The 12,578-nt window shown below is 42.2% G+C and overlaps 1 protein-coding gene across 1 annotated transcript; it reads left to right on the top strand.

Annotated features, from left to right (window-relative positions):
- Nucleotides 1–10,469: 10,469 nt before the first annotated feature.
- LOC133297454 (uncharacterized) lies at nt 10,470–12,265 on the top strand. The gene is made up of 2 exons (XM_061496602.1): nt 10,470–12,002; nt 12,074–12,265. The coding sequence occupies exons 1-2, from the start codon at nt 10,470–10,472 to the stop codon at nt 12,263–12,265; spliced, it is 1,725 nt and encodes a 574-aa protein (XP_061352586.1).
- The last annotated feature ends 313 nt before the right edge of the window (nt 12,266–12,578 follow it).

Raw genomic sequence — 12,578 nt, 5'->3', positions numbered from 1 at the left:
TCTCGAGATGGAGACTGTGAGTGTTAGGAATAAGCTTATGGAGAAGATCCAAGAGGCGCAAGTGTAGAGAGAGTGCCTCGACTACGTGAAGAACCAAGACAGTGTGTCTTGGAATGAGGATGGACTTCTGTTATTTCAGAAGAGGGTTGTGATACCTCGATGTCCCTTGACCGAAGAGGTTATGGCAGAGGCCCATATGGGCCAGTTTACTGTTCACCCTGGTGCAACAAAGATGTATCAAGACCTGAAGCGTAATTTCTGGTGGCCAGGAATAAAGAAGGACATAGCTGTGTATGTGTCCAAGTGCTTGATTTGCCAGAAGGTGAAGATAGAACACCAGAAGCCGTCTGGTAAACTTCAACCTCTTGAGATTCCGGAATGGAAATGGGAGAGCATTTCCATGGACTTCGTTGTGGGTTTGCCAAAGACTCAGGTTGGCTGCGACTCTATTTGGGTCATTGTGGACAGACTGACGAAGTCTGTCCATTTTCTTCCAGTGAAGGTGAGCTTCACAACTAAGCAGTTGGCCAAACTGTATGTTCGCGACATCGTGAGGCTTCACGGGGTGCCCGAGAGTATCATCAGGGATAGGGAAATTATATGATGATAAGGAAATTAATTAGTTAATTATGAGTTTAATGAGATAATTCCATAATTGACCCTAATAATTATTATGAGACTCTAGTAATTATGGTAAGTGAGTAATAATGCTAAAAGTCACTTTTCTGACGAAAAGTGCAGATACCTGTTCTTCTAGTCGGTATAAATGCGTACCGATAAAGTATCCTGGAAAATTATAATAAGTGCATGATATTTCCTAGAATAATATATAGGACTTGTAAAACGAGTTTCAAGTTAAAATAATGAGAACTGGTGCCAGAAACTAATACTGGCTATGGAAAAGCGCGTACCAAAAAGGTGCTGCGAAAAATAAAATAAAAATATGATAAATCTTGTAAAATTGAGTAGGTTAAGAATCTTGAGTTTGAGATTAAAATGCTAAGCGTAGAAATTAAAGTTAATACTGTGTGTTTAAGTGTTAAGTGACTATATATATGCTTGTTAGCACAAAACCCTAGGCATTCAGTTATTTCCTACGTGAAAGGGTGGCTGACTAGCTTCTCTAAACCTTGTCCATGGGTTCTCTTCTCCATTTTTGAGACCAAGTTGCTATCTATTCTTGATTTCTTCACACTTTCTCCTTGTAAACACTTGTGTGAAGCCTCATGAGGAGAACTACCCGACTCATGATTTAGAGTTGGCTGCGATTGTTTTTGCTTTCAAAATTTAGAGGCATTACCTGTTCGGTATGCAGTCGCTGTGTTCAGTGACCACAAGAGCTTGAAGTATCTGTTTGATAAGAAGGAGCTGAACTTGAGGCAGAGGAGATGGACGGAGTTTATGAAGGACTACGACTTTGAGTTGAAGTACCATCCTGGCAAGGCAAATGTGGTAGCTGATGCTCTGAGCCGGAAAGTCGTGAGCCTATCCAGCTTGATGATGGATGACTTCGACCTCATAGGGAAGTTTTGAGATCTGAAGGTGACTTCCTTGTTTGGGGTGCACTTCTCGAGATGGAGACTGTGAGTGTTAGGAATAAGCTTATGGAGAAGATCCAAGAGGCGCAAGTGTAGAGAGAGTGCCTCGACTACGTGAAGAACCAAGACAGTGTGTCTTGGAATGAGGATGGACTTCTGTTATTTCAGAAGAGGGTTGTGATACCTCGATGTCCCTTGACCGAAGAGGTTATGGCAGAGGCCCATATGGGCCAGTTTACTGTTCACCCTGGTGCGACAAAGATGTATCAAGACCTGAAGCGTAATTTCTGGTGGCCAGGAATGAAGAAGGACATAGCTGTGTATGTGTCCAAGTGCTTGATTTTCCAGAAGGTGAAGATAGAACACCAGAAGCCGTCTGGTAAACTTCAACCTCTTGAGATTCCGGAATGGAAATGGGAGAGCATTTCCATGGACTTCGTTGTGGGTTTGCCAAAGACTCAGGTTGGCTGCGACTCTATTTGGGTCATTGTGGACAGACTGACGAAGTCTGTCCATTTTCTTCCAGTGAAGGTGAGCTTCACAACTAAGCAGTTGGCCAAACTGTATGTTCGCGACATCGTGAGGCTTCACGGGGTGCCCGAGAGTATCATCAGGGATAGGGAAATTATATGATGATAAGGAAATTAATTAGTTAATTATGAGTTTAATGAGATAATTCCATAATTGACCCTAATAATTATTATGAGACTCTAGTAATTATGGTAAGTGAGTAATAATGCTGAAAGTCACTTTTCTGACGAAAAGTGCAGATACCAGTTCTGCTAGTCGGTATAAATGCGTACCGATAAAGTATCCTGGAAAATTATAATAAGTGCATGATAATTCCTAGAATAATATATAGGACTTGTAAAACGAGTTTCAAGTTAAAATAATGAGAACTAGTGCCAGAAACTAATACTGGCTATTGAAAAGCGCGTACTGAAAAGGTGTTGCGAAAAATAAAATAAAAATATGATAAATCTTGTAAAATTGAGTAGGTTAAGAATCCTGAGTTTGGGATTAAAATGCTAAGCGTAGCTATTATTGCTAATACTGTGTGTTTAAGTTGTAAACCGCTATAAATACCCTTGCTTGGCCCAAAACCCTAGGAAAATCAGTTTTCCTAGGTGACTCCTTGGGTGGCTGAGTGCTTGGCTCTGTTTCATTGCCATTCTTCATCATTTTGGGACCAAGTTACCACCTTTCTCTTGATTTTCCTTCTCCTTTTCCTTGTAAACACTTGTGTGTAGCATTGGGAGCGTGTTGAGAGGATTGTTTCTGAGTTAGAAGGTCAGTTTGGGAGGTAAAGGTGCTGAGTTTTCTGATTTGTGAGGTTGAATCCTTTGTCTTGAGTGTGGAGGCTCCAAGAAGATTTCTTTGAAGAGAAATGTGCCTCCTTGTAGTGCATTTTCGTGGCCCTTTGGTTGCTGCTCTGTGGAGTGGTATTGGAAGCTTCTTTTCACTGCCATTCTCTGTTTTGAGAAGCTTGGTAAACATACTCAACCTTTGATCATGAGTTTAATGCTTAAAAATGGAACCTTGATGCATGTAATGAGTTAAAGTTGATAACTTAACGTTGGGTAATGTTAAACACACCTTAAATCGTATGTCTAAGCTTCTGTATTCTTGAAATGAGCCACCTTTGGGAGGGATATCTCGCGAAATGCAGAACTGCATTCTGTCACGAAATATCCGGATATGTATATCCGGACATTGGGGATCTGGATATCCGGATATTAGCAGAGAGATATCCGGATATTGATATCCGGATATGCCCCCGACAAATATCCGGATATTCTGGGTTTGCGAAGAACAGTAGCTTACTGTTCATCCAGAACTGATGTTTGGGGGTTTGTGGACCCGAGTTTGAGGAAGTTGAACTTCTGATATAATTAATGTAAGTCAGAATCAATGGATTAAGGGCTTGTGGCTTTGTGAGGAGCCTAAAGATGTAAAACGTAAAAGAAGGCGTTGTCTTTGAGATGTATGCTTGTAGTGCATGTTTATTGATATACTATTGGTTCATATCAGATTGTGATTCTGCTGTGTTTGGGCTGTGAGCATTGGTTGGACTCTTGGCTTGGATAGTTAGCTTGAGAGGTAAGCTTTCGTGTCCTCAGTTTAGCTATTGTGTAGTTCCACCATACCCCATGGGGGAATGGTTATATGCATGTTGTGTTACATGTTTTGATATAATGAAATGCTTTTGAGCTGATATGTGCAATGGCTTTATGATATGCATGTGGTGTTCCACCTATACGGTAAGTCTGAGTATGTGGTACACACAAGATGGTGAGACTGGGGTGAGGTGCAAGCGATGTTCCTTGTACTATTATGTATGGGTAATAGACGTATTCCTACATTCTCTGGCCAGTAGATTATAGTATTGACACACATGACATGATATTCTGCTGCATTGCACTATTTTGGAAATGATATTGTTGAACTATTTTGGAACTTATATTGCACATGTAAGTGAGCTTGGGGTGGAAGATCCTTGAGGACCCCTAGTCTTACTGAGATTTCTTGTTTAGAGATCTCACCCCACGTTTGGGGACGCTTATTTCAGGTTCAGGTAGTATGAGGACTGATGCCTCTAGCGGCAGGAGGCCGGAGCTTAGTTGATGATTTTGCTGTTTATTTTGCTGATATGTTGGATGCTGGATATATCTGCTGATGCTTATGTTTTTAGCTTGCTTTTAGTATGCTGCTGATGTTGAGACTGATGTTGGGCTTTGTTGCCTTTTTGGGTGAGCATGGGGTTTGTCCATCCCACTTGGCTGTTAGCACTGTTATGTTGAGTTGTATAATCTGATAGTTGTCCGGCCTACGTGTTGTAGTTCCGTGACTAGAGACATACTTATGTTTTTAATGTAATGAGGTATTTCAGTTAGCTGTGTTTTGCAATTTACTTACAGGCGATATTTTATTAATTGATTAATAAGCAAGTTGGTAATGATAATGACATCATAATTGAAAAGAAAAAGATATTCCGCATTTTTATTTAAGCGCAGCTTAATACGATAATATGATAACATTACCGGATATATACGGGGTGTTACATTTATGGTATCAGAGCAATGGTTCGAGGGAAAAGCCTGTATGTATTGCAATGTTTAGGATGCTTGGTTGTGTCTGTTTTGTGTGTTGCTCCGTCGAGTTTTATTATGATGATGCATATGTGATCACATTGTATGGGCCTGATCAACTCATAATTTGTGTAACTTGTGCAGAGAGTCATGGTAAGACCCAGGAGAACCCGCGAGACTTCTGAGGATCAGCCAGCTCCTATCCTGGCTGCCTTGGCTGAGATGCAGGCGGCTAGATTAGCCGATCAAGAGGCCACTAGATTGGCTGTTGGGTGGTTTGCTGATGATGGAAAAATATAAGTCCTGATAGGGGACGTTTCTCTGTTCTTGCAGAACACAGATTCGTCCCTTAGTTCCAACCCAAGTTCGCAAGTGCACGCATCAAGTAATAAAGGGAGTATTAATGCCCAAATTATCGTTCCCATGAGGATAGAGTGCTAATTATTGTTTTATCACTGTTTATAAAGAGTGAAAATGAGAAGAAAAGTTAGTAAATGAACTGCCTTGTCAAACGTTCCCTACTGTCTTGACAACGTTCCTCAGGAATAGTACGTTCAATCTGATGGCAAACAGTCTCGCTGCGTTATGTATATGATCCTTCCTGTTTAGAAGAAGGTGAGATAACAATCATTGGAGTTTTTTATAAGTAATAAATAAAACGAAATAAAACTACTAAACAGAAATAACTGTAATCAAGAGACAACAGGGTGGTGGTTAAAATAGTTTAACAGAAGGAAATGATACACTGCTTCACTCTTAAAGGGGCTGTTTTCTCTGCTCAAGACTTAGTACCTTTTGGCTTTGTCCTAGTTTCGTTGCCTGCCAACTCTGATTCCTCAGCTCATGGTCTAGATGGCTCACAAGTTTCCCTATTCCTACGGATCCCTTGACTCCAACAGGTACTTAGTTCAGAACCTTAAACTGGACGAGTTGGCCCCTTATTCCTAAGGTGACCAGTAGCGTTTTTGCCATGACATCTACCTTCCCCCAATGGCTAAGCTGTCTGAAATCCCTTCCTTATGGAAGTTTCTTTCTCAGTATGTACCTAATTTCCATTGACGCACAATGAATATAGCTTACTTAGCCAAAGAAATACAAAAAGGTTCGGTCAAGAGTTTTGAAAACAGTTCTTTACGAGTTTTACAGTTTACCCGTTCCACATATAGTTCAGCTCATGGCTGATAGTTTAAACATAATTATTCTCAACTGAGATCACATAGACCCGAGATTCAGTCAAGAGATAACGATTGGAACGAAGAGAAAAACACTTATATTAATTTAAAAGACAGTTTACAAAAAAGAAATAGAAAATGGAGAAAGATGGGTATTTGCTCGTGAGGAGTCTTGATGGTTGTTTACAGAGAAGAGAAAAAGGGTTGTCACTTAACTACAGCTGCAACTTAAAATTAAACTAAGTTACTAACTACTACTAAGTGATCTCTTCCTTTTGGACTGCAAACCCTCCAGGATTCGATGATGTTTTTGTGTGAGGGTGGTCCTATTTATAGCTGGAAGAGGAGTGGCAAGACTGTAATTCCTTTGGAGCTTGTTGCTTGAATGAGGGGACGGGACTGTGGCAGCAGAGTGTGAAGCTTGCGTGAATTGCTGAATGGAACAGGTTTTGGTGATGATTAGCCGTTGTTTGCAGACATTCCCATGTTTTGCTTCTGTTTTCAGCCAATGAGAACTTTTGATTCTCTGCTCTTCACGTTTCCAGCTGCCTAGTTGGTGCACCGCCTTGCTTTTTAGAAGTCTTTAACTCTACGTTACCTGCAAAGTGTACAGAAGCATTAAATGAATGGAGCAGGTGCATTAAATGCGTCTCAGTCCGTTTCCCTTTTAATATATTTTAAAGGAATACGTTACCATCCGTTCCCCCACTGCGTTTTTGCAACAAATGTGTAAAACAAGTGATTTTCATGCTGAAGTTGCTCATCAGATGAGGGAAAGTATGGGCTTAAATGGGAACAAATTTATGTCCCATCATTGGCCAACGCTGCAATGATCGACGCTGTTCGTGAGGCGAACCCTAGAGCCGCAGAAGAGGTTCGCGAGGCGAACCGGAGGACCACTGAGGATGTCCTCGAGGCGAATCGGATGGCGAACATGACGATGATGAGAGTCATGTTGGAGAAGATGTGGGCTGGTCCTGCTGTTGGTCAGTTCCCTCCGCCACCACCTCCACCGCCGCCGCCGCCTCCACCTAGTGTTCGGGATGAGAGCCTGAGTCACATTGGTAGTGCTACTCATGTCGCTGGGACGATGGAGACCTTTGTGGAGCCTGCTGAGGATCGTGATGTGATTGATCGCCGGCTGAATGCTTTCAGAAAGCATAAGCCACCTGCTTTTGATGGGTCTTATGACCCTATTGCTGCAGCAAGATGGCTACAGGCGCTAGACAAGATCTTTCAGGTCATGCAACGTACTGATCCGCAGAAGCTGGTGTTTGCTTCTTACATGGTGGAGGGCGATGCCTATGAGTGGTGGACGAACACCTCTCACGCTTTCGAGATGCAGGGTCATGTTATGACGTGGCCATTCTTTGAGGACTGCTTTCTGGGCATATACTTTTCCTCCGATGCGCAGGAGAGGAAGCAGGGGGAGTTTGATAGATTGGTGCAGGGCTCGTTGTCTGTTGACGAGTATCTGGCCAAGTTTAATGAGCTAGTGAAATTTGCACACTTTCGGATGGTTTCGCCTACTCCAACGTTCTTGGCTGCTAAGTTCCGCAGAAGACTTAATGAGGATATTGCTAATCGCATTGCTAATGCAGCTTCGAGAGACTTCGGGACACATGTGCAGCAGTGTCGGGACATTGAGGATGTCTGTATATCGAGCAAGGCCAAGAGGGCCAAGGTTGCTGAGGCGAAGGGGACTAGTAGTTCCACTTCCACTTCCTGGAGAGACAGGAAGTTTGGTCCGAAAGGCAAGGGAAAGCAGTTGGCGACTAGGCAGGCGCCTGGTCAGTTCAAGAGGGCTGTTTCACAGCAGGGGAGCTTTGCTAGGCCTCCTTCCACTCCGAGACGTTCGAGATATGGAAAGAAGCATGTGGGACGTTGTGCTTCGGGGAAGTTGGTTTGTTTTCAGTGTGGCAGGGAGGGCCACTTTTCTAGAGACTGTCCATCATCGACGGCGAGAGCTGCAGCTGTTCAGGCAGTTCCATTGCAGATGGTTCTGATGGCATCTACTTCGGCACCTGCGGTGCCACCTTCTATTGGGCGTGTGTACACCTTGGATAGGCAGCAGTCGGACTGCGCTACGAACGTTGTCAGAGGTACTTTGTCTATTGGTGATTCATCTGTTGATGTTTTGTTTGATTCTGGGGCTACGCATTCTTTTGTTGCGACCCCCGATTGCTTTGGGGCTTGAGTTGCCCAGTGCTGTGCTTTCTTCACCGTTGCGGGTGACTACCGCCACCAGAGAAAAGTGTGATGCTACCACTGTTCATCGCGACGTAGCGTTTCAGTGGGACGGCCGTGAGTTCTCCCTAGATCTGATAGGATTGCCGATGGCCAACTTGGAGATTATTCTGGGCATGGATTGGTTGTCCAGGAATTGTGCCTTGATTGATTGTTGTTCCAAGAGAGTGGTGATGTCTCCGTGTGATTCCACAGCTAGTCCCTTGACCGAAGAGGTTATGGCAGAGGCCCATATGGGCCAGTTTACTGTTCACCCTGGTGCGACAAAGATGTATCAAGACCTGAAGCGTAATTTCTGGTGGCCAGGAATGAAGAAGGACATAGCTGTGTATGTGTCCAAGTGCTTGATTTGCCAGAAGGTGAAGATAGAACACCAGAAGCCGTCTGGTAAACTTCAAACTCTTGAGATTCCGGAATGGAAATGGGAGAGCATTTCCATGGACTTCGTTGTGGGTTTGCCGAAGACTCAGGTTGGTTGCGACTCTATTTGGGTCATTGTGGATAGACTGACGAAGTCTGTCCATTTTCTTCCAGTGAAGGTGAGTTTCACTACTGAGCAGTTGGCCAAACTATATGTTCGCGAGATCGTGAGGCTTCACGGGGTGCCCGAGAGTATCATCAGTGATAAGGAAATTATATGATGATAAGGAAATTAATTAGTTAATTATGAGTTTAATGAGATAATTCCATAATTGACCCTAATAATTATTATGAGAGTCTAATAATTATGGTAAGTGAGTAATAATGCTGAGAGTCACTTTTCTAACGAAAAGTGCAGATACCGGTTCTGCTAGTCGGTATAAATGCGTACCGATCAAGTATCCCGGAAAATTATAATAAGTTCATGATAATTCCTAGAATAATATATAGGACTTGTAAAACGAGTTTCAAGTTAAAATAATGAGAACTGGTGCCAGAAACTGATATTGGCTATGGAAAAGCGCATACCGAAAAGGTGCTGCGAAAAAAAAATATAAATATGATAAATCTTGTAAAATTGAGTAGGTTAAGAATCCTGAGTTTGGGATTAAAATGCTAAGCGTAGCTATTATTGCTAATACTGTGTGTTTAAGTTGTAAACCGCTATAAATATCCTTGCTTGGCCCAAAACCCTAGGCAAATCAGTTTTCCTACGTGACTCCTTCGGTGGCTGAGTGCTTGGCACTGTTTCATTTCCATTCTTCATCATTTTGGGACCAAGCAACCACCTTTCTCTTGATTTTCCCCTTTTCCTTGTAAACATTGTGTGTAGCATTGGGAGGGTGTTGAGAGGATTGTTTCTGAGTTAGAGCGTCAGTTTGGGAGGTAAAGGTGCTGAGTTTTCTGAGTTGTGAGGTTTAAGCCTTTGTCTATAGTGTGGAGGCTCCAAGAAGCTTTCTTTGAAGAGAAAGGTGCCTCCTTGTAGTGCATTTTCGTGGCCCTTTGGTTGCTTCTCTGTGGAGTGGTATTGGAATCTTCTTTTCACTGCCATTCTCTGTTTTGAGAAGCTTGGTAAAGATATCATGAGTTTAATGCTTAAAAAAGGAACCTTGATGCATGTAATGAGTTAAAGTTGATAACTTAACGTTGGGTAATGTTAAACACACATTAAATCGTATGTCTAAGCTTCTGTATGCTTGAAATGAGCCACCTTTGGGAGGGATATCTCGCGAAATGCAGAACTGCATTCTGTCGCAAAATATCCGGATATGCATATCCGGATATTGATATTGATATCCGGATATGGGGATCCGGATATTGGCAGAGAGATATCCGGATATTGATATCCGGATATGCCCCTGACAAATATCCGGATATTCTGGGTTTGCGAGGAACAGTAGCTTACTTTTCATCCATAACTGATGTTTGGGGGTTTGTGGACCCTAGTTTGAGGAAGTTGAACTTCTGTTATAATTAATGTAAGTCAGGATCACCGGATTAAAGGCTTGTGGCTTTGTGAGGAGCCTAAAGACGTAAAACGTAAGAGAAGGCGTTGTCTTTGTGATGTATGCTTGTAGTGCATGTTTATTGATATACTATTGGTCCATATCAGATTGTGATTCTGCTGTGTTTGGGCTGTGAGCATTGGTTGGACTCTTGGCTTGGATAGTTAGTGATACGGTAGCAAGAAGGGGAGCCAGACTCAAGGGTGGTCCAACATGGGTCAAAGACTTTGTCTTATAAGCCCACTGGCTGTTATAGAATAGTTAAAGGAAAAGCCCAATAACATTGTAAAGTTACGGTTGTTAACAGTTGGGGAAGATTAGTTGGTAATGCCTACGTGGCTTGGGAAACATGTATAAAGGGAAGTTAGTTGTATGGAAACGGTTTATCTTGGAATTGCGGAATAAACAGATTGTTCTTGTTCTTGTTACTCAATACAGTTTCTCTTTTGTATCATTTGGTGCTTTCACTGAGTTTTGAACTCATTCATTCTTCCTGAAATGAAGATGCAGGAGCTTGCTGATGAATTTTCCCAGTATCGTGACCAAACGAATCAGCGTTTTGAGCAGTTATTGCTCACCATGGAATCCAGGTTTCAAGAAGTTCAATCGAACTTTCGCGAATTGTTGACGCATGGGTCAAAATCGGCAGGTGCTACTCCGCTGCATAGTTCTCATCATTCTAGTGGCGGTGAACATTCCGGGGGACATCATGAGGATCTTAGGGCTGTGTTGAAGTTTGTGAAACCCGAAATACCCAAATTTGATGGGTCTGAACCAAATACTTGGATTTTCAAAGCAGAATTGTTTTTTAAGATCCAACAGGTTCCAGAGACATTCAAGGTGGATCTCGCTGGTTTGCGCATGGATGGTGTTGCTGCTGATTGGTTTCAGTGGATTTCAACAAGTGGAACCATTATATCTTGGGAAACATTTGTGAAAGCGGTACGTGAACGCTTTGGCCCTTCTAGTTATAAGGATATTCGAGGAACGTTGGCTAAATTGATGCCGAAAGGTTCTTTGGCTGAGTACATGGCTGAATTTCAGAAGTTGATGAACCAGGTAACCAATGTGGGTGATGATTTGTTGATGACATTTTTTGTTGCTGGTTTGCAATCTGATCTTCAAGGTGCTGTCCAATTACGTTGGCCAACTACACTGCATCAAGCTATGCAGTTAGCTATTGCTTATGATAACCATCATTGTGAATTGAGGTCTTCTCTTACGACTCCACAAAGGAAGTTCTTTCCAAAGACCAATTTCGCTGATAAGGTAGTTTCTTCTTCATCACCTATTGCATCACAGAATAGTGCTCTGTCTACTACTGCTACTGAATCCTTACCAATTAAGAAATTGTCTTCTGATCAATTAAGACAAAGGAGGGAATTGGGATTGTGTTATACATGTGATGAAAAATGGACCAATAAACATCGTTGCAAGTCCAAAATGTTATTCATGATTGTAGATGAGGATGATCAAGAAGGGGAATCTGAGGAGGAGATTTTGTGGTGTCAAACTGATAATTCAGGTCCTAAAATAGATGCTGCATTGCATTCTTTATCGGGTCCTGCTGATGCTAGATCACTAGTACTGATTGCCTTGGTTAATAGTCGCGAGGTTCAGGTGTTGATTGATTCTGGTAGTTCACATAGCTTTATCAGAAGAGATTTAGCTACTCAACTTCACTTACCAATAATCAAATCTCCAAAGATGAGGGTTTTTATGGGTAATGGAGAGTTTTTAAAGTGTGACAAAAAATGTCCTAAGGTGAAATTGTGTATTCAAGGGCATTGTTTCGAAACTGATTTATTTGTGGTGGACCTCTGTGATCTCAGCATAGTGTTGGGGATGCAATGGTTGGTGACTTTGGGCAGAGTTACTCACCATTATAAGGAGTTGCTGATGGAATTTCTTTGGCAAGGGAAACTCATTACATTACAAGGTGGTACCCAATTACAGAATTCCGAGTCTGATGTTATTGCTGACACCAACTGCCATTTTCTCCTAAGCCAAGACCAAGGTATCCAAGAAGAGGTACTTCCTGAATTGTTAGCTTTACAAGATAAGATCCTTCATCCTTGTGGTCTATTTTGGTTGACTGTCAGCAAGTGTTTGCTACTCCTAAGGTGTTACCCCCTTTTAGGGACAGTACTCATGCCATTCAGCTATTAGATAATTCTCAATCTGTTAAGGTCAAGCCTTATCGGTACCCTTATCATCATAAGGCCGAAATTGAGAGACAAGTTGCTGAGTTATTGAGCAATGGCTGGGTGCCTTTTCTTCTCCGGTGTTATTAGTTCGAAAGCAGGATCAATCTTGGCGAATGTGTGTAGATTATAGGGCTTTAAATGCTATGACCATCAAAGATGCTTTTCCTATTCCAACCATAGATGAGTTGTTGGATGAGCTTTTTGCAGCTAAGGTATTTTCCAAGCTTGACTTGCGTTTCGGTTGTCATCAAATACGTATGAAGCCCGAAGACATACATAAGACAGCTTTTAGAACTCATGAGGGCCACTATGAGTTTAAGGTGATGCCTTTTGGTCTCACTAATGCTCCTGCCACTTTTCAAGCTGCCATGAATGGTATTTTTCGTCCATTTTTAAGGAA

The sequence above is a fragment of the Gastrolobium bilobum genome, unplaced genomic scaffold (genome assembly GCF_033153095.1).
Source record: "Gastrolobium bilobum isolate Gb01-03AN ecotype WA unplaced genomic scaffold, APGP_CSIRO_Gbil_v1 utg2867, whole genome shotgun sequence".
In the NCBI taxonomy this organism is placed as follows: domain Eukaryota; kingdom Viridiplantae; phylum Streptophyta; class Magnoliopsida; order Fabales; family Fabaceae; genus Gastrolobium; species Gastrolobium bilobum.
This window is presented reverse-complemented; position numbering and strand designations above follow the sequence as displayed.

What these genes read in the sequence shown, in the direction of transcription:
- LOC133297454 (XM_061496602.1), top strand. Translation starts at nt 10,470, where the DNA reads ATGAAGATGCAGGAGCTTGCTGATGAATTTTCCCAGTATCGTGACCAA. An exon ending in ACCAAGGTATCCAAGAAGAG is followed by an intron (nt 12,003 to 12,073) that starts GTACTTCCTGAA and finishes GTTGACTGTCAG; the next exon opens with CAAGTGTTTGCTACTCCTAA.